The sequence below is a fragment of the Coturnix japonica genome, chromosome 3 (genome assembly GCF_001577835.2).
Source record: "Coturnix japonica isolate 7356 chromosome 3, Coturnix japonica 2.1, whole genome shotgun sequence".
Lineage (NCBI taxonomy): Eukaryota > Metazoa > Chordata > Aves > Galliformes > Phasianidae > Coturnix > Coturnix japonica.
Window position 1 is genome coordinate 9,552,621 of NC_029518.1, and position 24,786 is coordinate 9,577,406.

Sequence of the window (24,786 nt, forward strand, 5' to 3'; positions counted from 1 at the left end):
AAAAAAAAAAAAAAAAAAAAAAAAAAGGAATTCTTTTCCTGTATTTTTCCCTAGTGGCAATGCTGCTTTCTAAAGGCATAAATCTGCAGCGCAGGTTACAGAGACTGCGTGGAATAAAATTGCCTTCCATCATCTCTCCCTGAGTTGTGCAACTGGTTAAGAAGCAAACTAACTTGAGAAATGCCTCCTGCTTTGTTTTACTGAATTTCAGTTGGAAAATCAAATCCTGAACTTCCACAGTGCAAACCCAAACATTCTGGTTAAAATAAATGCATCCTCAGTTATGTGAAAATACTTGACTGGATGTAAATCAGCAAAGCTTTAAGTACTTCTACTGAGCATCCAGCTAAGGAACCGGTCTTAAAGCAGGCAAACAGAAAAGCAGCAGATCTTCCCTTGAGTCGGTGACAGCTGCATTCATCTCAGAAAGGAGCAAAATAACTTCACCCACAAAGGGTAAGATGTTATTAGTAATAAAATTCCTCACATTCTTTTCACAAAAAGACATTTCATACTGCAAGATGATATCCTAACAAACTAGCCTTAGATGGTTGGATTGAGTCTGCACAGCGTAATGTCAACATATCGTACATTCTCCTGATCAAGCAAAAATCAAAGTAGGACAAGTTGTCCATTCCAAATTGGGTTATTTGGTCTAAAAATAAAGTCCTTGAACACCAATTTTATGTTATTATGAAACAACTCAGACAGCAACAGCCAATTGCTTTTCCTGCAAAGCAGAGTTAGTACCTCCACATTACAATTTACCATGTCTCTCATTACAATACCCTACTGTAATTGTTATGTAGAACATGGTGTTTAAACCACTTGGACTGAAGTGGTTTAAATTTCCAAGCTCTTTGAGCCTCAGATTAATTTAGCTGATGGGAAGAAAGGATACCACAATCACGGCTAAGCAATTCAGTTCTATTAAAGACTAAGGCTATGGAAAAGACGGCCTTGTAACTTATAAATAAAATAATAAAATCAGATGGTTTCTTCTTTGGAGAGGACAAGCATCCCCAAACCCTAGAACTGGGCCTTAAAGCTTGGCAGGAGATGCTATTTTTGTTAGTAATATGCTTTTTGCCAACTTCCAAGAAAACACCCCAAACTTGGCCAACAACTACGAGCCTCTGAAGTATCTTAATTTTGCACAGACTTCAGCAAACATTTTTGTATAGTCTATAGCTGAAATTAAGAAGAATCTGCCCTTATCAAGTATTCCCAACTTCCAGCCTTCAGTTCATGCACCTCTCCCTGCAAGTCAAAAAACACGCTACAACCCCGTATCTTCCTGAGTGTGACCACCCATGCAGCTTGGAGGAGGAGACAGCCTGATTCAAACACAAAAGGGACAACTGTTTAATAGCTCTTGGAAGAGAATTTGGTAATCAAAGAAGAAACACAGACTGAGGAAGGACGGCAGCAGTGTCTGTTGTGTGACCATCTGTTGATTTAGCATTCAGAAATACTTTAGAATAACACAAACCATAGCAGTAGGAAAGAACATTAGGTTGTAAAGTTCAATGCTGAGATGTCGGAAAACACCAAATCTAAGGTCATCTCCGACTGCACAGTGGACATTATCTTTTGCTCCATGATGATACACTACTTTGCCCCGAGATCTGAACTTGCAGTGAGTCAGGGTTATGTAACAACAGACTGCAGGAGCTTTGCTTCAGCTGCTGCATAACCAGAAAAGTCTGCAGTGAACAAAACAGAGTCGGGGGGGAACAGAACAAGTCAACACAATCTCAGCACTAAATGATGCCCTGAAGAAGTGCATACTATTTCTGCTTATTTCATAAATAGCCTTTATTCTAATCTTCTGATTTGACTAACTGGAAGTTCCTAAGGTCAGTTTTACGGTGCTGCTGACCATTCCCAGATGCAGCCAGGGGAAGCACCATGGCTGAAAAATAAGCTCATAGGTGTCTAAACCTTTTTTTCATATACTAAAACCAGGTAGCAGATTGACCTTAGCCTTGCTGGACTTCCATTTCCCACATGTATGAGATAAATACAGACACACTGAAAATAAATTCCTTTAAGAATGTGAAGCACTTTTGTACTGGAGCAGCAAGCAGCAGAGATGCTTATAAGGAAATTCTGTTTTCATAGAAGAGCTTGAATCTTGCAGCACTGGGGCCACACACTGAAGATGAGAACAAAATATTTTGAAGTTGTTCCTTCAGTGAGTGCTCAGTGGGGCAAAGGGCCCATGTGGGGAGAGAATAACACACAGTCATTTAGTTAAAGACCAAGTTCATCTCGTATATACATGTAAGGAAGCCAAACTAAGATTCCACAAACAAGTTTATGATGTTAGTAGCCATCAGAATGCCAAATTTTCCAAGCATTCTGCTTTTTTTTTTTTTTTTTTTTTTTCCTTTCTCCTTTGAATTTTGCTCTTTTGGTTGGTTTCATCAGAATAAATCTACCAGTGCTCTAACAAATGGAATAAATCAGTTCTTTACCATTTAATGAGCCAGCAGTGTGCTCAGGTGGCCAAGAAAGGCCAACAGCATCTTGGTTTGTATCCAGAATAGTGCAGCCAGCAGGAGCAGTGAGGTGATTGTCACCCTGTACTCAGCTCTGGTGAGGCTGCATCTTGAGTACTGCATTCAGTGTTGGGCCCCTCTTGTTCAATTTCAAGACGTATATCTAAAATCAGTGATGAAAATATTCAATTGAACTGCTTCTAAAATACAGCCCTGTGTGGCCCCACACTGTCCACCAGCCTGATGTAACCCCAATTATTACAACCCCTTGGGTCTGACCCATCAGCCAGCTGCTCACCCATCGCATCATGCCTTTGCCTACCTGTATGCTGGGTATCCAGAAGGATACTGTGAGAAACAGCATCAGAACAGTTGCTGAAATCAGAGATCATATCAACTGACTTCCCTTGGTCAACCAGGTAAGTTATCTTGTCACAAAAGGAGACTGAGTTGGTCATACAGGACTTTCCCTTGTGAATCTGTGTTTGGCTGTGAACAATTGACTGCATTAACTCCTTATCACACTGATTCAATGCTAGCCCCACTAATCGCTGCAAGGGATAAATGGTGACATGACACCCAACACAGAATTAAATTAGCTTTTAAAAGGTGTACCTGTCTGCTTCTGTAAAAGACTATACTTTTGAAGACCACAAATTTAATATGTATAGAACAACTAATATACATATATAAAATATATATAAAACCTACTCATGGGAAGAAGGCTTAAGAAGAAAGGATCTATTTCAAGCATAAGTTCGCTAGTTTGTTCTATTCAAATGGAAAACAGTTCTGCTGCTTATTATGTTGCCACTGTAAAAACTGCTTAATTAACATAAAAACTAGGCTCTTCCTCTGCAAGCATCAAGCATTCACGGTTAGCAATTTATGTATATTTAATATATTTCCATGTCACTATTAATTGCTAGATAATTATTCATGCAACTCTTACCACGTTTCAAACAGTGAAACAGAAGACGACTTTATTCAACATCAAATTTCCATTCAACAGATGAATAGCAATTTCCCACCCATCTTCACCTCTTCCGTGTTTTGATACTTTTTCCTGATGTTTTACACATGAAGGCTATGCACATTTCATTTACTGAAGATACAGCTCTTAGGCATCCAGTCTATTGAAGTTAAGCCAGCAATTCAACACAAGTGATGAATTGCTGACCTTCTCTCACCCCTTTTATACTACCTTTTAATCCAAATCATACTACCTGTTACAACACACTGACATATAAACCAGCTGCACTTACGAAGTCTCACTGAGATTAAGAATTAAAGCAGCTGTTTGAAACACCAGGATTTCAAACATTTGGGGGTAAAAACATGACACTACCATGGGGTAGTGGTAACCCATACCACTACCCCATTCAAAACAGTCAGTATTCCATTTCCAACAAGCGATGGATGTAACCAGAACTGAACAACAACAGAGACACTTAGAATTATCTTAATGTAACCTTGCACCAAAGGCTGCAGAGATTCTGCAAAGGAATTCTGACCTAAAACGTGAAACAAGACAGAACTGTTGTATTTTCAAAACGAACAAACAAACACCTCCGCCCTGCACATGCCTGTTCTTTGCACGCTAAGATAAAGCAGTACTGAGATACTGCAACAACCAGGGAGCCGAGCACAGGTTTGAGAGCAACAACTTTACCATTTCTGCCCATTAGGATACTTAGAGGTTACAGCTTTGAGGTTAAATTCTGCTCATTTCTGCTGCTCTCAGGCTACATGCTTGCGAAGTTGCTGTTGTTTTCTTTCTTTCTTTTTTGATAACCGGGATTAATTTATATTTCTATTCTAGACTTGCTGTTACAACCATTTATTTTCAAGTCCAAGCTACAGCGGCATGCACAGCTAGGGCCGATCAGCCCAGCTCTCTGCACTCCACTCTGCGTGACACTCAAGAGTTCTGGTGCAGATCTTCCTGTCCCTCATAATTCCTTTGGCAACTTCCTTCAGCACTGACCTGCCTTCAGATCTGACAGATGTGATCATCTGAGCCCATAACCCACTAGAAACAAACTGCTTTGAGAGCCACCAGCTGGCCCAATGTCATCCAGGCTGCAAGTTTGGCAGTCAGGTCATTATTATTCATGACTGTTTATTAAATAGAAAACAGCAATTCCAAACTGGCTCTACTATGTAATCTTGACCGTCCTCTGTTGGTAAACAACAGGAAACAACTGAACTCAACCAACCCCACTTATTAGCATTTTTGCTAATTGAATTTCAATCAAAGCGCCACACAGGCTTGAAGTACAGGGTTGTATAATTTCTTCTGGACAATGAAGGGCAAGAGAAGGATCCAAATATATCTGGTGGGCAAAGCAGCCAAGTAAGAAAGCCCTCAGTAACGCTGAGTTGGAAATACTGCTAAGATAAAGGCACAGTGACCATGAGATGGTAAGAGTTCTCAAATCCCTGGTGAAGCAAGTGGGGTGGTCAGCAGAATGGCCACTGTGGATTTTCACAGGGCAGTTTTTGGCCTATTTATAGAGACTCAGTCAACAGATTCTCTTGAGAGGAAGCTCTAAAGAGTAACGAGCCCAGTAAGGCCGGTCACTCACGGGAGCAGGTCATCACTATGTGCTGAAAGACAAGCAAGTAGAGAAGACAAGCCTGGCTGAGCAGACAGCTTCTTCTGGAACCTGGGGAAAGAAAAATGATGAAGAAGGGGCAAAAAACACAGAACAACCACAAAGATGGTCTGAGGTTTTGCAGGGAGGAAATTAGATGGGCCAAAGCCCAGCTAGAACTTAACTCGCCTACTGCAGTAGAAGACAATTTAAAATGCTTTCATAAATATGCAAATAACAAAAGGAGGACTACAGAGAAGCTCCATCCTTTATGGAATGCAGGATGGAAACATAACGCTGAGAGATGACAAAAAGGCTGAGGTACTTAGTGTCTTTGCCTCAGTCTTTATTAGTAAGACTAATTGTTCTCAGGGTACTCAGCCCTCTGAGCTGGAAGACAGAAACAGGGAATAATCCAAGGTGAAATGGTTGATGATATAATACATCACTTGAACATACACAGATCTATGGGGCCGGACAAGATTAACCCAAGAGTACTGAAGGACTGGCAGAAGTGTTCTCTAAGACACTTTCAAAGACAGAAAGTGCATAAGGAAGAGACATACATGGAAGAAAAGTCCAGAAGACAAGTTGATAAAGGCTTGGAGTCTTTCTTCTCTTAGACATCAGAATGGAAAGTTTCCTCCTTCTACTCTCAGACAAAGACAAAAACAAGCACAGAGTGGCACAGCAGAGAAGGAACCTGAAGAACTGACTTTGGCTTCTGGAGAATTGGTGAGGCAACTTATGACACACAGAGGATAAAACTGCAATAATTTAGCAAAGGAGGAAATGAAAGTGCATTTTGAATGCATACTGAGGGGATGTGTACAAGGAAATCCTTCAAAAAGTCAGAAAGGTGGAAAAGAGTGAATTGGATGATCCTGAGTGTGATACTGCAAACAGTAATTCACCAAGAAGAAATTGTAGGCTGATAAAGATGTAGCTGGACATCAAGCTAGAATCTAAGCACAGAACTCTGGATGGGGTACAGCAGTAAAGGCAGTGAGTTCTAAAATTACCGTAGGCTGCCAGATGGTCATCTCCATTTCAGCAGAACGGCACACACTGTTTTGAAGGCTGGACTAATTTGACTGTTCTGATAACACAAGTGCTCCGATGTCTGCAGTGACAAAAATTACAACAAGGCATACTGCTTTCTCATCTATCCATTCATTAACTTGCACCTCGTAGCTTCCAATTAACCTCTCTCAACTCCAAGGTTCCGCTGATAAGCACCACGTCCTCCAAATGTATCTCATTTTATCTTGGGTGATAAATCAGAATGTTTGTGATCCTCATCTATACGTGACCACAGGTATATCAGCATGCTGGTTAACTGCTCATTGGTTTTAACTAACGTAGACTATCATGGAAAAACAACAGAAAGGGCAGTTTATTATAATCTATGCCAGCATTTTAGTTCTCTCGTAACTTTAATTAACTTCTGGCTTATTCCTGTTTAACCAGACTCTCTGCTGTATTTATTTGCTTCCGAACATCCTGCTGCATAATAAACCAATCTGAACGTAGCATCTGAAGAATTACAACGACATCCTAAGAAAGGTATTTTATACCTACACTGTACATAAAAACAATGTGGGTGTTTTCTGAAATTCAAAGGACATTTTCAAACATGAAATTTGCTTCCCCACAGTCATTGGTTTTTTTTCTAATGGGCAAACATACCCAGTTCTCAGAGTTCACTGGAATGTTAATGCAACCCCCTTTTCACGCTGACTTAGTTGAAGGATATCCTGTCCTTCTGCTGCATTATTAATACCACCAAACCACTGGAAAACTAAGTGCAAATGCCAATTCACTTAGTGCTATCATTCAGCTCTACAGAACTTTCCATTTCAGCTACAGTGTGTGCTGAATATCAGACAAAATATACCTTACATGCAGTTTTCAACAGCTTTTGTTTGTCTCATGACCAAAAACTGACCAGCACATTGCTCACATTCTTGTTTATAATTCATTTGTCAATGCATTTATTTTTCTAAGAGAAAAAATTCTGTCAAGTGTTGTACTTATGGGATTGCAACCACACTGATGTTCCTTTTCAAGATAACCGCTCTTTTATTTCCCCACACCAGATATGCATGGCAAGTTCCATGGGGAAAATGACAACATGATGTTTCTGTTCCATAAAGTAGAAGCGCCATTTGGAAAAGTGGGAACTATATATATGTATGTGTATATATATATATATATGATGAAATTTGAGAGATGGACAACACTTATTGTGTAACCTATTCAAATATCCCATCTAATAATACAGCACTGCTTTGCTAAGTTTACTGTGGATTACATATAGATATGAAACATATTACATTTATAAGATCAGGGTTTGAGAATCTCCTGCCACAGTACACATCCTCAAACCCCTCCTGCTCCTTTCAGCTATTTATCTCCACAACTTCCATCCTTTTGTAATTGCCACAACTTTTCTACTAATATAATGCAGTTACTAGGCTGGCAAAAGCACGCTTGCCCTCTCGTTCTAAAGCATACACCACAAGAGGGCTGCATTCATTCTCACTTATTGAAATTCCTGTTTCTGGGCATTTCAGCATGCAATCTGAGCATTCAACGCTTCTCTTCTATTTCACTCTGCAATGCCTTATGAAGCCATTTAACTTGTAGGTCAGGAAACATCATCTAGATAGTGAATCCTAGAATCTTTTCAAGCCAAGTATACCTACTGAGTTCCTCTGTCATCTACGAGGAAGCAATGGAGCAAGAAGTCAGTGAAATTCCTTCTGAAAAACAGCTCTGATATTCTGGCTTGAGGACGCCCCAAGATATTTTGCAGATGGAGTGACTTCACTTTGCTTGCATTCTGGGCTATCTGAAATCTACATTGGCCTCATTACCACAATCTTTTAGCTTCGAGTGTAAAGCTGCCCTGATCTTGTGATGGAGCTTTCAGACAGCTCAGATTCTTACTGCATAAAAACACAAAGAGTTGCTGTTCTAACAAGATTTTAAAATGCAATCTTCATCCTAGGCAGTTTGCCAAGTAAGACAGAAAATAGCCACCAAAGCCCCTACATATATGTATACACATCTCTCTCTATATACAGTTTTATAGGTACATTATATAGTCTGCCTTACACACAAAATATGCCATGCACGTCATGGACTCATTATATTCTATCAGCATTTGTCTGTTCTATTTTCATGAGTTCTGTACTGTTCACTGCTATACAAATGAAGATATTAATAAGAATATGCCACAAAATGTGTCAGATAACACTGAAAGGCGCGAGACTGTAAGTCAAGACAATTCATCCCTGCAAGGAGGTGAATAAGCCTTCAGAATGTTCCTTCCTAATGTACAGCGGTTCTACTATAAATCAGGAATTGTGTATGTATTTCAAAATTGACTGTATGCTTATGAGCAAGTCTTAGTGTGTAATGTCAAATGAATTAATTAGCACCACAGGTAGCAGAAATCCTAATAAACCTCTGTGGCTTCTCAGCATTGTTAACAGGTTTGTTAAGTATTTGCAGTGCTGTGGACATGCAGAATGCACTGTTCACAGCAGCTGCAGCTTAACTGGTAGCTGCTTCAACAATACTAACGTACCTGTGTGATGGTTGTTTCAGACACAGTCTGAACAGATATGTGAAGAATGAGAAGAAAAGAAGGAGCCACATAGCCGCTGAGCATATATTTCATTTCATTCTCTGATTCACGCTGCAAGAAGAGCAAAGCAAAGAGTTCACAGAGAAAGTCAAGGAGCTTTCAGGGCTTTTGGAAGGCATACTTTCTTGGGTAAGTAAAGACAGAACAAAAAAAGGACCGGTTAAATCGCAATGGTGCTGCTGACAGGATGAACCTGGAGAGCACTTAGGCTAAAAATCCTTTTGAGGGAGGCTTTTTTAAAAGCATCCGAACAGATTTAAAGAACAGTCTTTCTTACAGGATTTTAAATGGGACTTATGTCCCTAAGGTCTGCTCTCTGTGTGTTTGGCTTTTCAACATCAGTACCCATAGCAACTTCCAGGCAACACAAACGCGCCATTGCTCACAAATTCCAAAGAGTCTGAAGCATTTCTGAAAATGTCTCTTTTTATTTATGGTGCGTGTTATGCTTTCCTCCTAATAGATGTGCTTACTGTCCGTGCAATGCCTTAAACCATCACGGCAGGCCAGCTCCTTTCAGAGCAATGAAGGACTGGTTATCAGAGCAAGCCAACCAGAAGGATGCTCAGGTCCCTGCTTCTGCAACTGCTTTATGACAACTAAGAGCACTCACTTTTATTGCTGTACTACAAGGTCAACAACGACGAGCAATGCAAACAAAACCAAAGACTTGCATTCGTCTAAATGCGGATGATAAGCATTTCAGAGAGGCTTTTTCTAAGATATGTGAAGTAGCTTTTAACAGTATGAAATGGGACTGGGGAGAAAGATTGCTCCAGAGAATGTATATCAAACAGTTCTGCAGTTCCCAGCTGGCAGCCGTTCCACAGGAAAATGAAACAATGGGAAAATCCATTCTTACTTGAATCTGTCCATGTTATAACTAACTGTATATACTTCAGCTAATTCACATTGTATAGTTCTTCAAATAACTGGCACAGAACATACACATTGCAGGGAAACCCTTCCTATATCTATCAATGTTTGGTGAGAACACTGACAGCAACGCCCTCCAGAAAGACAACAGTATTTTAGATTACATACAAGGTGATGAATGAAGCAGAGAGTTGAGTTTATGCTGAAGTTTGTGTCTTGATAAAAATCTATTTTAAAAAGCATTTGTACTCTCCTCTTATGTTTTTCAGTTTTCAGTATCAGTACCATAGCAACATCCAGGGCTCATGAATGTGGCACTGCTTTCAGTCTCTGGAGTAGAGCCTGACAAGTGCCTGCCAAACTCAGGGATACGAGTCAGCCTGGAGAAGTAAGATGCTGGGCTAATTTTTGTATACCCTCAAAACAGTGACAGGGGATTGGGAGGAGAATAAAAGGAAGGAGTTAAAGCTGCAACAGCAGAGAGGAATGAAATAATAAAATCTGTTCATAGTTTAAAAATATATAAGCAGCAAATTTCATAACTAGAGGAGATGTAAAGTTTCATTACTGTCTTAAAGATTTGGTGAATGCATCAACACTGTAAGGACTCCAACATTTTCAGTAACTGAAGTGACTCCACGGATCTTCTCCCCTGCCAGTAATTACTCATATAGAAATGTGATATCAGAAATACACAAAATACATTTGCAGCAACTTTAACGCAGCTGGAAGTGAAAAGAGCCAGCATCTGCATAAAGTGGAAGAGTGGGGAATCCATTAAACATGATTAAGAATCTCCTCTACAATGGAACACTGATTTGGGATTAGTCTATTCAGCCTGTAGATGCTGCTATTTTTCTAATATAACACATCAGGAAACATCATCTCCTAACTGAAACTAAAGCCATATTTTGTCCTGGGAAAGAATGCACTCAAGACTGCTTGAAGATAGTATTCTCCTTACTAATAAACAGAGCTGAGAGAGATTGTATGGTATGTACAGAATCTGGTAAGGCCCTGTGAAATAAATAGGTAACAATTACATTCTTCTGTTTCAGGGGAATTAATTTCAACTTCAGCAATGATTAAGTACGCTACTAACCCAACCAACATCACCTGCAAAATCATGGGTCATGAACTGACAAAAACAAGTAGTAACTAATAAACCCGACCTTCATCTGAGGCTCACCTACAGTCTGCCCTGCCGCCACAAGTCTTTTAACACAAGCAAAACATTCCACACACAGAGCCACAAGAGGGACTGCTTTTTGTTTTGTGCAGACTCAGTGGAGCATCAGAAGTATGTCAAGGCACTGCGCTGCGCTGACCTTACTGCACTGCTATGAAGGATGTTACAGGAAAAAAAAAAACCAAACCAATTAAATGCTCCAAGCAGATGACTGACCTTTTTGAAACCTACGCCCAGAGAGATGCTGACCAAGCGTAGACCAGTAGATATACCTTACTTCACACATTCAGTCCTCCATTGAGCTAAAAAGCATTTATAACCAGAATAACCTTTCATTAGAGTATCCTGAAGAGATGACAAACATTAGATAAGGAATATCAAGAATGTGTTTAATTCTGAAGGGCTTTAGTTTGCATTTAGTCTGCATTTTTTCTGATCTATGGACAAACAAGAGCTTCAGCTCTATGCATGTGATGTGATGGTCTAACATTATTCCATGCCTGCAATTGGAGAAATTAAAATGTTCACCTTCATTAAACATTAACACAGAGTTACCACAGATATTGTGTATTCCGAGGTAATGGAAAACGCTGGAAACTTCTAATACCGCTGTGGGTTAACTTCTGGCAAATAATAACTTATAGTTATTATTAAAATATAGTTTCTACAGCAACTCCTAATAACCTGCAAGGACACAAATGGAAAACAATCTGCCACATGTTATATCTGCTTGTCACAAGCCACAACTCACATATAGGAATGTTTAAGAAGACTGCTGCAGTTGATGGGTCTTGATAGGCTCAGGGTCATAAATTCTGAAATATTTCCAATTAGCTGCGGGGATGTGCAGGTAACAAAAATTTCTCAAGCTGCAAACACCACAGATAGTGACTCCGGTACAAATCTACTGTAAATACTGCAATGAAATGCTGCACTTGATTCTCAAAAGCAATGGAAGATGAAAAGAATGGCACCTGAGAGAAGAGCGTGGCTTGGAAACAACCAACTCCTTCTGAGGACGACTGAGAGAATGGGCTGCCAGCCACACAGGTGAGGTGAATACCGCTCCAGCAATACAAGAAAGAAGAGAGAGTATCATGTAACAACTACAGAATCACCACAGTGGTCTGTAGCTTACTGTATGATCTGTGCATAGTGAGGACATCTGGATGCCACTTTGCTGTGTAATTGCTTGGCTGTATTGAATACCTGAATATAATTTTCCTGCCCTAGCAATGAAATACATTGGGATGTCTGCAATTACTGAAATGCTGTAGCTCTGTACAACTCAGATTTAAACAATGTTTTATGCATAAACATTTACTTTGGGGCAAAACTATCAATTTTGAATGAATAATGGAAAAAAAAAGATGAGAATTGCTGCTTATTTCTGTCACTAAGAATACACAATGAAGGCAAGCATGTTGCATTTTTCTCTCTTTCTATTTTAGGATGCCGAAGTTGGCAGCTCTGTTCTGCAGTATTCTCTTCTGTTGGCTAATTTACGACCCCAAAATAAATCTGGAGCTGAATGAAGTAGTATAATAATCCGAATACTTCTGACTCTGTCATACTGTAAAACCAGTGAAATGCGAACCCTGTTATAGGAACACACAGCCCACTGTATCCAGGTATTAAAGGCTGTTGATGGATATATTGAAAGTGTCAAAAAGAGGTCAGTTCAAACTTAGTGTTGACAGAAATTACTGCCTCCAAGAGTATGAACAGTCTTCTAATGACACTTTAAAACCTCGGTTCTGTCTTCACATGTACCGTTTATACAGTCCTGAGACAACGCTTTAAAGCCAAGAAGCAATTTGAAGAAAACATTTATCAATGGCTATTTTCTCCTGACAGATTATTTGACTTCAACTGCAGATATTATGTCAAGATAAGATGATGTGTAATTCAATGGATTCATACCACATTGAATCAAATCAACTGGGATTATTTTTCCCACCCTTCTGAAAATGAACATTTGAGCCATTTGAACTTTCAATGTCATTTGGCACATCGGGAAAACTTTATAAAATGCAACCAGGCCTGAAAGCCTACACTCAATTTCTGAGTAACTTCCTGCCCTTCCAGATCTCTGATCTCTGACAAACCAGATCATCAAGAGCACTATATAAAGTAGAAATGTTTTTCATTAACTTTGCTAAAGGAATGCTTTATAAATGCCTTCTTTAAATTCCTGCTTATTTCTGTCATTTTCGAGATTGCGCAGGTTAGCCGAGCCCTGCCAAAAATGACTCCACACATGGCATCTATTCCAAGGCTCAAGCTTGAAAGGATCTGATATGAATTAAGGTGACCGTTAAAGAGTGGTATGTAATGATTATTTATTTTATTATATAAAATTATGACCAATATTCATTTTGATGTACAGAGTTCATTTTCCTCTGCTTATTCTTATCAAAACATACTTTGACTGTCTTTCCAAAAATGCTCCCCTTTGTTATCCAAGGAAATGTAGTGGAAAGTACCAATAATTTTTCACCAGGTGCTGATTGATACTAGGATTTGTAACAGCTGAGGCAAGACTAATGATACACTTAATCATGTGAAAAGAGTTTGAAAGCAGCAAATCAACTATTTCATTTCTCTTTGCTTTCTGTCAATAGCCAACTAAGCTGATGTGAATAAAGTATATGGGATTGCAAAAGTCACTTCGGTCAACCAAGCTCTGGTCTTCCACAGGATAATTCTTATGGCGGTCATGACAACCAAACTAATGGGCTTCAGCGCTGACAACGTGTAGAATTCAGCAAGTTCGTACACTTGCAGTATTTTGATAGACAAATGACAGAGAAGCGTAGAAGGAAAAAAAGGCTGGTACTATTCTAAGCAACACGCATCAGTAGAGATTAATAAGAAGCTCACAAACCTGCAAATAGAAATTCAATAACTGTTCCCACAAAGGAACACCTTACAAGGGTGAAAGATGTATATATTTTGTTAATCTATATTTAGCCTAGGTGTATTTAATGCCTCTCCATCTTTATTAGTCCTTGCTGAGATTTCTTTTCTGCTCTTATTGACCTCCTACATCCTCAGGTAACACACCACTATCCTGCATTATGAGGTAGCAAGCTGCCCTTCAGCAACAACCACGTGGGTCTTTTACTCTTCATCTTCACATATCCATACTGCAGTTTCTCTTACCACACACAAGCAACACCATGCTAAACCATCCCATTTAAATTTACTGCTGAGCCAAAGGAACACACTTCTCAAAAAATAAAATCAATGCCAAATCAAAATTATGTCTTTCTCTTGCTTAAAAAACAGCAACAACTGCAGTCCTTGTTCTACTCTGTATATTATTGATTACCCATCTAAAGCACGCTCGTAACCTGTGCTCACTCTTGGGTGGTTCTTTGGTTTATAGCAGTGAAAAACTGTAATTTGAACACTACCTGCACGTATTTTCATTATTGTGGCACCTGAGCACAACCAAAGGAAAACACAGTCAGCTTTTATCTGGGTTTCTATTTAGAAGAGTTAGCTCAGGGGGGTAAGCACTACCACTCACAGTGAGCCAGGATATGGGGGGAAGCAAATAAATTAAAAAGAGGAAGTCAAAAGCCAAGGGAGAAATGTACTGCCTGAACTATTTTTATTACCAGCCTGTTTGGGGGAAGCTAAATAGATTTTATTATTTTTTTAAGCTTCTTTAATCTTAGAAATGATTTGTCAACCACCTTTGCAGCATCTCTGGGCAAAAGAGATCAAGCAGTTGAACTAAAGGCTGCATGAGTGAGAAGGTGGTCACCAGAATTTGTGTGCTGATCATCACTGGCCGAAATCCATTCAGGTGGTTCAGGAGGTTGTGCTACCTATGGAAAGCCAAGGACTGGTAACTGCTAGGATTACTGTCAGCGTGCAGATAGTGCCTCCTCCAGGAAGAAACCCTCCCAAAAAGATACAAGCAACATTGCGCTGAAGGTTATTTTTTCATTTCCTATTCAGATGGGTCACTTCTGTAATAACAGGTAATTCTTTCATGCTATAGCTCGTGATGCATATTAATCAGTGTTCTTGCATAATTACAGTTTCTTTCAACGTTCAAAATGCAGTTAAACTACTAATGACATTTTCCCCCCTCGCTTCAGCAGCCTATTTTGGGAGTTAAGGCCTGAAGTAAACACTTGAGCTTTGGGAATGGAAAACAGCCAGGAGCCAGAATGTATTCACAGTAGAGCTGCAGGGCAATAAGGTTGTCATCTACGCACAAAGATGCTTCCAAACATGTAAATATGATGTTAAAGTCACCACCACTCCCTCCTCAGTGTTAAAGCCACATACACCATCATCTGCTGGCTGTTACAACCAGTAAAAAGGAAACCACACTGCCTTTATGATTACTGGTAGTACTGTAGCACAAGGACATTCCTGAGACACAGACACAGTGCGGACATGTTATCCTTACCACTCCTGTTGTGTTTGTTTTTATTACTGCTGGTATCAGAAATTAGTATTGTAAGAAAACAGTACAAAAGAGCTGCATGATAATGCTAGGTATCAAATGTGCCATTTGTATCTGAAAATCCACGCAGACATCAACATTTTGCATACGAAATGATGAAGCCATGCAGATATATAATACTCTGCAGTGCTCTAATGTAAAGCAGCAGCAGCTTGGTTGTCTGTAAAAATATTTCCACACACGTTCTGTATTTGGCACCCTTGCAACAACAGAAAAAGTCTTACATGAGGAAGTAATAATCCAGCATTTGAAGATGCTTGTTGAACCACCTTCTCACACTTACAATACTATATAATAGACTACATTCATCACATACGTAGCGTACAATACCTAGCAATGTACCAAATTCTAGTGGGACATTTATATTTCATATAATGTTTGCTTGCCATAAATAAAAGCAAGACTTAAAACATTTGAAAGCTTTAAGTAAAACGTGTTTTGAAATTTCATGTATGATTTTCTACTGCAGCAGAATGAATAATAAACTTTCAAGATATGTGAGAAAATCTAAGATGTCCACCACACAACATTGGATAAGTATAGATATAAGTATTGGTCATATAGATATACAATCCTTCCCGAAGATATCAAGTTGGACAAAATATCAAAGTGTTAACAGTGATTTTAGTGCTTCAGCTCAAGTAGGAATCTGGCAAAATGCAAGTCAGCTCTGCTTCTAAAATCCAAGCAAGGATTCCAGAAAGGAAAAAAGAACTAGCATCAGGATCTCATTCTTTTTAGTAATCTCAAACTTCTCCCTTTGGCAGACAGAATAACCAGCATGTGCTGAAGATCTGGAATTGCTTATCCCAGAAGAACTAGCCTATAAATAAGTCACTTTACATTCACTGTACACGTTTATTTTCTTCAATCATACATTCATACATCCTGAGAACATGATCTCATTTGCATTTGAATCACTGCCATATCAGTACTATTACAACAATTACACCATTATGGCCTAAAGCCTGGCAGAAATCTCATCAAAATGCCCATTTCCAAAACATCCCCCAGATGTTTCATTCTAACAAGCAATCGCATCTCTATACCATGTTCCCCTGACAATATGGAATCAGTCTCTTAACACCAGATTAATACAGGAATGGAAGACCATTTCTAGTTTAAAAGCGAGCACCACATGTTCTCTCACCCACTGACATGCCAAGCAACACAACTCATGTTTTACACAGTTTCTCCACATCAGCACTGCCTGGAAAAGCTGACAACACTGGGCAGCCTATTTGCTGCATATGCATGTTGCTCAGCATTTCCCATGTCCACTGAACGCAGCAGTTTTTTCACTGATGAACGTGGAAGCTTTTGAGAGAGGGCAGTAATACATGTCAGTGTGCTCAGTGTCAACCCCATGAAGGTTAAGGACCAGTTCAGAAAATAAGGCTGAAATTCCTTGGGATCTTTTCCACTATTATCCTGAAATAAACTGCCAAACAAGCCATACTATTTGACAAAAAATGTAAAAACATTGTTCTCATCCATTACGCCTCTACAGTATCCAATATCGACTCTCAAATCTATCCATGTTACAATCATTTTAAGTACAACGGCAAGCAATGGTCATCAGTATACGTGCCATTTTGGGAAGAGTAGGTATATTCAAGACAAAAATGTATGTAGAAATGGAAGCAGGATTACCTTTCCTTAGACATTCCACCACAAAAGTGAATCCTGTAGTCCGTGGATGTAAGACGTACTCATACTTTCGAAGTCCGTTCTTTTCAGCAAAGTCATTACTGCGAGCTTTGGTATTGGCTGCAGGAGATAATAAAAAGCACAGTTTCCTATGAGAGTGCAAGTAGGCCAAGAATATGACAGGAAAACAAGTAGAAAAACAATTCACACAGAACAAATGTGCAACAGCTTTTTCAGATGGGGGCCAACTGCAAGATGCTTTTGATTTTTTTTATACATACATATATGTATACAGCACATGGATTTCCCAGAATCATAAAGGTTGGAAAATACCATTAAGATCATTAATTCCAACCTCCAACCCATCCCCACCATGTCTACTGACCACGTCCCTCAGTGCCACATCTCCATGGTTTTTGAATACCTCCATGGACAGTGACTCCACCACTTCCCTGGGCAGCCTGTTCCTCGCTTCCCTTTTTGAGAAGAAATGTTTCCTATTAACCAATCATCTGAGCCTCCCCTGGAGTAACTCATAGCCATTATAACTCATCCCATTTCTATTACCTGGGATACACCAATTCAAAACTCTGGCAGTGAGAATTCTATCCAGAGCAAACCAAAACAAAGTTTTTAAGAACCAATTGCTAACAGAGCCCACTAAGGGGGGGAGATGTAGACAGAGTGGAAACTTCTCACAACAAGTGGAGAAGATGCAGTTTGTTCTCTCCTACACATAGGGAACTTGAAAGCAGAAGTCAAACAGCCCTGGGGGCTGTGCTTATCCTTTGCTGCGGGTATGTCTGCGCCTCATTGTGGGCCAAAAGGCAAAGGACTCATACAGTGATCCCAGGGCAACAAGAAATCATTTTACATAACTAACGTATTAAATAACTAGTATTTATAGAGTCCCACATGGCGTTTTAGAAGATGAAATCCTAGCACACATCTGTGGAAGAAAATCATTGCCTAAGCAATTCGTAATCTCTCTCAAGCAGAAACAGCTCTTTTTTTCTAAGTGCCCACAGTTAACCTTACCAGAGATGAGAGATAAACTATTGGAAAATCATACCACTGCTTAATAATTCAACAGAACTGCTACACACAGCCAAGTTCTTTCCCTTACACTCAAAATTTCACCCTATAGAGGGGCAACAGAACATGGTGACAAATCAGCAACAGTAATACCAGATGCCTTTTTTGCATGAATGCATCTTTCTAGCTCCTGAACTGTACGAGCTCATTGTTTATCAGCAAATGTGGGTCTCTCTTTTATTGGAAAAGCTATCCATTAGTAAGTGCTACATCACATCAGTATAATGAGGTATTTTTCCACTGTAACCTATTGTTACCTGTATAAGGTAACACGCTACCTATATGCCTTACAACAGACGTGTACTCCTCAAGGTTTGCTGCACAAGATCTCCTGACCTTGTGACTTGGAGGAAGGGGAAAAAAAACTACTGCACTGTAGCAGTTCAACAGAGAACAGCCACAGATTTAATTCCTGCCAAGCTGTCAAAATCTACAGATACTTGAAAATATTACATCTTATAAAAGCACTGCAAAAAATACAGAATGTGTGAAATTCTAAAATTACAGTTGGCTACATAACTTAAACTCATCTTTCCTTGAGCGTATGTATTATGTCTCTCGTGACTGGAGAGCCTATTTTTGTCTGCTAGACTGCTATTTCAGTGTTGAAAACAGACTATTGTGCATCAGTGAAGGGAACTTGCCTGTAGGATCCTTGCCTCTGTTGTGGCAAAACTTGAAAAATGAGCCATAAGCGAGGCTTCAAATGGAAGAGAAGGAAAGAATTACCCCCTAAGTATTAAATGTTCATCTGAAAAGCTGGATTCTATCTTGCAGCCATAACTGTATTGTACTATTAGGACAACGATCGCTAGTTTTGCTCTGAAAAATACACAAGTCCAAAGCTCTAAAGCTCTTCTCCAGATTCTGTGGTGATTCAAGTAAGGTGCTTAAAAATAATTTATCAGAAGGTTTTTAAGCTACTGTGCTGTTTCTTCCAAAAGACACTGTTAAGTTTCTACTTCATTTTCTGCATGTGTAAATTAAGACTGCAAATCTGCAAATTGAGCTAGTCAAAGCTTTGAGACAAAAGTGCTGTGCAATTCCACATTCGCTTAGCAGTTTAAAACAATCAACACCTTAAGCATCTCAAACTGCACACAGCTCATGTGCACCCAGAAACAACTCTATATGCCTGCTCGGTGCACTTCTGTTATGGAGGGCAGCATGAAAACAAATTCTGTGTGCTCAACACTTCTACCTGAACCACATCTGAAACAATGAGTAAATGGGCAGCTTATTTTTCTGAGCAAGAGCTACTTTACATTGTAAAAAACAGTCAGAACCTCTGCTGCTCATTGCATTGAAGTAAACCTCACACTCACCTCCTTGTACTTGCAAAGATATCACTGTAAACATCTGCAAAGCATCTTCCTAATTTCCACTTACTACAATGCCTTTCTAAAAATGTGAACAGCTGGACACTGGTGCTCCAGCCAACAGCTGTCAGCTATTTCCTGATATTCCAATTGTTTGTGCCCCTCTTGTCTCTGGACTGTAAGTTCTATATAATGGATTGTTCCATCCTCCTTTTCATGAGTGTAGTGTAATGGGATTTTAGAAGCAAAGTGACACTCACAGCTAATGCAGTGATCACTGTCATGTGGAACAACTATTTCCCTCTTCAATTTGTAACATCTATCAAATCACGGGGCTTTCTGCATTATATTTATGATTAGAATATTGTAGTACAGAAAGTTAATGAGGTCAAAGGGTTTTTGATGCTATCCTGAAAGCACAGGACGTACTTTGCATCACACTCTTCCTCCCCATCCTGCCTCTATTGGCATTTCTTTTAAAAAAATAGTATGTTCTTTTGATATTATTCCTGCATAAATGCACTGACTACTCCATTATCTGATGCAACAACCTTGGTGCGTGCTGCTGCTTGCGATCCCTGCATGAAACGCTCATGCTTAAACATTCTGAGCAAAATTCAGAAGACTCCTGCTTAGTACAAAGTTCAAACAAAAGACAGAAAATTGGACACTCTGTATTGCATGAAACCTGGAGGTCAGAATTGTTTTGATGCAGGAAATTAAAAATACATTTGTTTTATATCCTCTCCAGCCTAAGTGAATTTACACAACAGTCACCTCTTAAAAAATCCCTTAGTCAGCAGACACTGTCAACACTATGGTACTTGTGTAGATGATTCATTATTCTGCAGCCAAACCTGTAACACTTGTAGGTGGATGCAAGAAAAAGAAATTAAATTGTAGGATGCCTTTGCAAGCCTGTTAATGAAAACACTTCCTTAAGAACGGGAAATGTTCTGTGGTTTGCTTCCAACCAAGCATAATGCGAACTGCATAAAGGAGCTCTTGGAGCAGGGACTGGAACTGAACCTGGCTTAGGTCTTCCCAGTCCCAAAAGGCCACTCACATCATCTGGTAAAAGGTAATGCTCCATTTTGCTCACTCACAAGCAAAAAATTAAATAAATAAATGAATAAGTATTGCTTTCTAGAAACAAATATTTCTCTTTTTTTCACTGCAATTAAGAATTGAGCCAAAGTAAATCTACCTCGTAAGTTCTCACTCATCATTCCTATTAGCTGAACTTTGCATTTTATTTTAACTGTTTGGTTCCAATAAGAAGGAATAAGGAAAATAATCTATTTTTATGAAAAAAACTTCATATATGGGTTTCAAAAGGAGTGCAAATTATAAAGGCAATATAGTCTGGTCTGATCTATTTCCTTTGAAATTATCTATTTCCTGATAGATCAGGAAATATTGCTTTTTACCCATGAAATCCAGAGGAGGAAAAGCGAACAAACTCCTTTTGAAATCAAATTATAATTTATGGTGTAGTTTTGAATTAAAACAATAACCTCTAGAATTTGACTCTGAAAGGAGCCGTAACGCAGTAATGAACTGTGCTTGCTAATGTAAAGAGTATCTGGAACTACAGCTCCATAATCTGTGCCAAAGAAGGAGGTACCTCTGTGCTTCCCAGAAAGCATGTAAGCAGCATGAATTCACCTCAAAAGAACAAGCTCACATGCTTTTACTTCCAACATTTTCCAGGCTGATGTGTTTTGCTGGACATCACCCAAAAGAACGATGCATTGCCCTCATCATCCTACTGGAATGCTAAGTCAGACAACTTCAATACAGTTGCTTCTGATCGACTCTCAATTCTTTTCTTCCTTTTTCACTAGCACTGAAATCTGAATATCACTAACTTCCTTTTCTTTTAATTGGGCTTGCGATAAAAGCACACATGTACTACTATGGCTTCAAGTACTCTCAAAGGACACCGGTACCGAACAGTGAGAGAAGAATTGGGTAGTCCAAAGATCTTTCTTAAGCAATTGCTCATTCATCTATTCATCAGAAGTTTGCATAGAGAGCATAATGGCTTTACTAGCTCACAGTTATTATTTTAACAAAAAGTTAAACAGTTGTTCTTGCTTGCACTGTTTTCAAACCATCATCTGTTAAACTCTACCAGTGCTTCTGAATAATAGTTTGTGCATCACTATAGCACGCGACATTTACTACCAAGGAGAAAATCCAACTGCAGCACTATGCTACCTTCTAGATAAAAATACTGCTTCACATCACAACTGCCTAAACATTGGCATCGCCAAACTCTGTAGAGTCACAGTTTGGCATAGAGAAGAGATTCACAGACAGTTAAGCCCAAAGGAGTTTTTAGAAAAAGAAATGGCAGAACAAAGAGGAACTGCCAACAGTAGAGATCTTAGTCATGGGAAAAGCTGGCATCAACTCCACAGGCAGTAGTGGGCCTGCTGGGGCTTTCAGCACAGCACGCAGCACTTAACACAACTACTGGTAAGGAGAAGCCACAGCACACAATGCCTCCTGCAGAGACAGCAGCAATAAGGATTTGTGGGAAAGTCACGTGAAAGGAAACCCAAGAAAAAGGAAAGATTGGAGTAAAGTAGAAACCATGTTTAGGGATACAGACAAGTCCATAGGCAATGGGTTCTACTGAACAGGCCCGGAGCAATAAGGCAACTTATTTTGTTCTCTTACTGCTCTGTAGAAAATTACTTCAAGAGTCTTACACAGAACACTAATAAAAACAAAACAATAAGCAAAACCGTGGGCTGCATCAGCTGTTTGTTTTCTTCAAGTCTTCAGAAAGTTTGACTTTTTAAACAATTACAACAAAATGCCTTTGGTGCATTTATCTTTAAGCATCCCAGAGTGAAAAGATGACCAACCTACTGGAAATAATGATCAACTCCATACACAGTCTGTAAATACCTTGTTCAGGGTTCAATGACATCACTACTTTTTAAACTTACTTAAGTAGCATCTTCCAATGCAAAGTATTTCAACAACTTGAGCTCAGGCAGCAGACCACATATACTTTGTGTTTCTTTTAGATCTTTCATTCTTGAATACTTGAAAACGTTATACAGGAACAGTAAATCTGTCTCTGCCATGTGGTTTGAGAGGATAAGAATTACAGTAGCAAAGACCTGCACAACAATACTACTCTCTAGCGAAGTAGTACCACACAGATGACAGGTAGTCAAGAATTCAAAGGAAGAATAAAAAAGATATAATTTCCATCCCCCTTCCTAATTTTAGATATACAATTATTAATTCAGCAAGAGATACCATGTGATGCAGGCCAAGAATGTTTAATGATCTATCCTCCTGTAGGAAGGAGGATCGAGTGACAACAACTCCCCACAGTGTGATACCATCTGAACATTACATATCCGTGTTTAAGGAACACGAAGAAGAAAATAGCAGTTTACATTATTTATTTTCACACTGTGCCCAGTATTTACTGATCTGACATTGCGATAAGGCATGACTTCAGAATATCTGCCAAGGAAAGTATAGTAAAAATCTAAAATAAGCTAAAAGGTGAAAGTCTAGTTGTCACTGGTTTCCTGTTTTAAAAATGACGCTTGTCAAATAGTGCTGCAAGCAGAAAGAACACTCATAAAATCCTTTCTGTTACTGGAATTTAAGCCTTTTTCAACAGTGGTTAGCAGCTTGCTATGGATGCTGTACAAAACACCTGCATTAAGGCAGGTATCTAACTAAGAAGTAAGCAAACGCTGTAGAAGTAACTCATTAAATTTACTACAACGACAACACTGACATTTGTTTTCAAGAAACATTTTTTCTTTCAGATACAGACTAAGACAGCTCATGTGGCCTAATGAAGAAGCATATCCATTTTCTCCTCTTAAAACATTAAGCAAGAAATGTAATAGAATCGGTAGCTCTTATCTACAATCGCCTTGCACAATTTTGCACCATTCATCCCCATCACATGGAAAATAAGAACATAAAAGTAATTTATTCCAGGTCTTGCAAACTATTTTTCCAGTACAATACAAAGGTAGAAGTGACTGATGTTAAACTCTTTCAATTATAAGATGCTTTTGAAACTTAACAGTTAAACCTCTTAGTGTGTTTCTTCGGTATACTAACACATCAAAACTGTTAACTACAATTTCTGCTGTCTGAGAGAATGCAGCATTGCTCCTAGCTTAGACATTTCTTCAATTATTTCCATAAGCAGCAAGGAATTTCCATATCCATCACTGCACAAGACAACAACAAATTCATCCTACCTGTGAGATCAGTTCCTTCTGGAAAGATGAGGAGTTGTAGTGGCTCATGAATGTCACAGAAATAATGCAGCATTTTCTCAAAGTGACTCCTGTCGTCTTCCCATTTCCTCTGAATGAAAATAAAGGCAGCAACCTGCATGGCCCAGCCTGCAGTTTAAAAACACACCTTTAGTAATACATCACACTCATGCTTCCACAGTGTCTGTTATCCCAAAATACTGCACAGATTGTGTCAGGAACAACATTTTATCTAAAATCAGCTAAGCAGATGGAGCCCACGCAGACAACATGTCTTCTGCAATCTGGACCTAATGAGTCTCAGATACTCACATTATGAATGATATCCAGAATAGCTGAATCCTGCAAAGGGTTATGCGAACTAAGAAAGGAAATGCTTGGGATGCAGACTCAGCAAATCTTGGCAAATTTCTAGACTGCACTCGTTAGAAAACCTTTGTACGCAAACCAGGATGTTTACCACCAAATATGACGAGCAGTTCTGCACATATTGTGAGCCCATATCTGCAAGCAACTGTCCATACAGCTTTTTCAGTATAGGCCATCCATATTTGAACAAATCATTTGCAGGAAAAAAAAATAAAGATCAATTTCAAAGTAATGAAAATGTGACTTTTGTTGTCAGTATTCCACATCAGAACCACAAGAATATAAAGCATGGGTAGACACCGGAGCCCAGTGCACTCTGATGCCCTTGATTTATAAAGGGACAGAACTGATTTATATCTCTGGAGTGACGGGGCTGTGTTGGAGGCAGAAATAAGCCACACTGGTAAAAACTGGCAAAAACATCCTACTGTGACTGGGTAGGGGGCTCCATGCATACTTGGTATGAATTATCATAGAAACAGAGCATTTCAAGGATCCCAAGGGATACTGATGGGCTTTTGGAATAGCTGCTCTAAATACTAACAGCATTAAGCAGCTGTCGATCTTGTCTGGCCTGTCAGAAGAGCTGTCTGTTGTGGGGTTACTACAGGTAAAAGAGCAGCAGGTACCAATCACTAGGAAAATGGTGCACAGACAGCAGTACTGCACCAACAGGGATGCCTTGCTCCCCATCCACAAGCTGATTTGTCAGCTAGAGAGTCAGGGGGTGACCAGAAGAACCCACTCACCATTTAACAGCCCCATATGG

At 39.3% G+C, this 24,786-nt stretch overlaps 1 protein-coding gene across 6 annotated transcripts in view; it reads right to left on the reverse strand.

The window, feature by feature from the left end:
- Positions 1-24,786, reverse strand: part of LCLAT1 (lysocardiolipin acyltransferase 1) — a 98,079-nt gene that overhangs the window by 34,241 nt on the left and 39,052 nt on the right. For all 6 annotated transcript variants that reach the window (XM_032443472.1, XM_032443474.1, XM_015856947.2 and 3 more), the window contains 2 exons: positions 23,631-23,777; positions 16,964-17,080 (listed from right to left, as the gene is read on the reverse strand). In XM_032443472.1, coding sequence (XP_032299363.1) covers positions 16,964-17,080; positions 23,631-23,777 — 264 coding nt within the window. The remainder of the gene's footprint in view (positions 1-16,963; positions 17,081-23,630; positions 23,778-24,786) is intronic.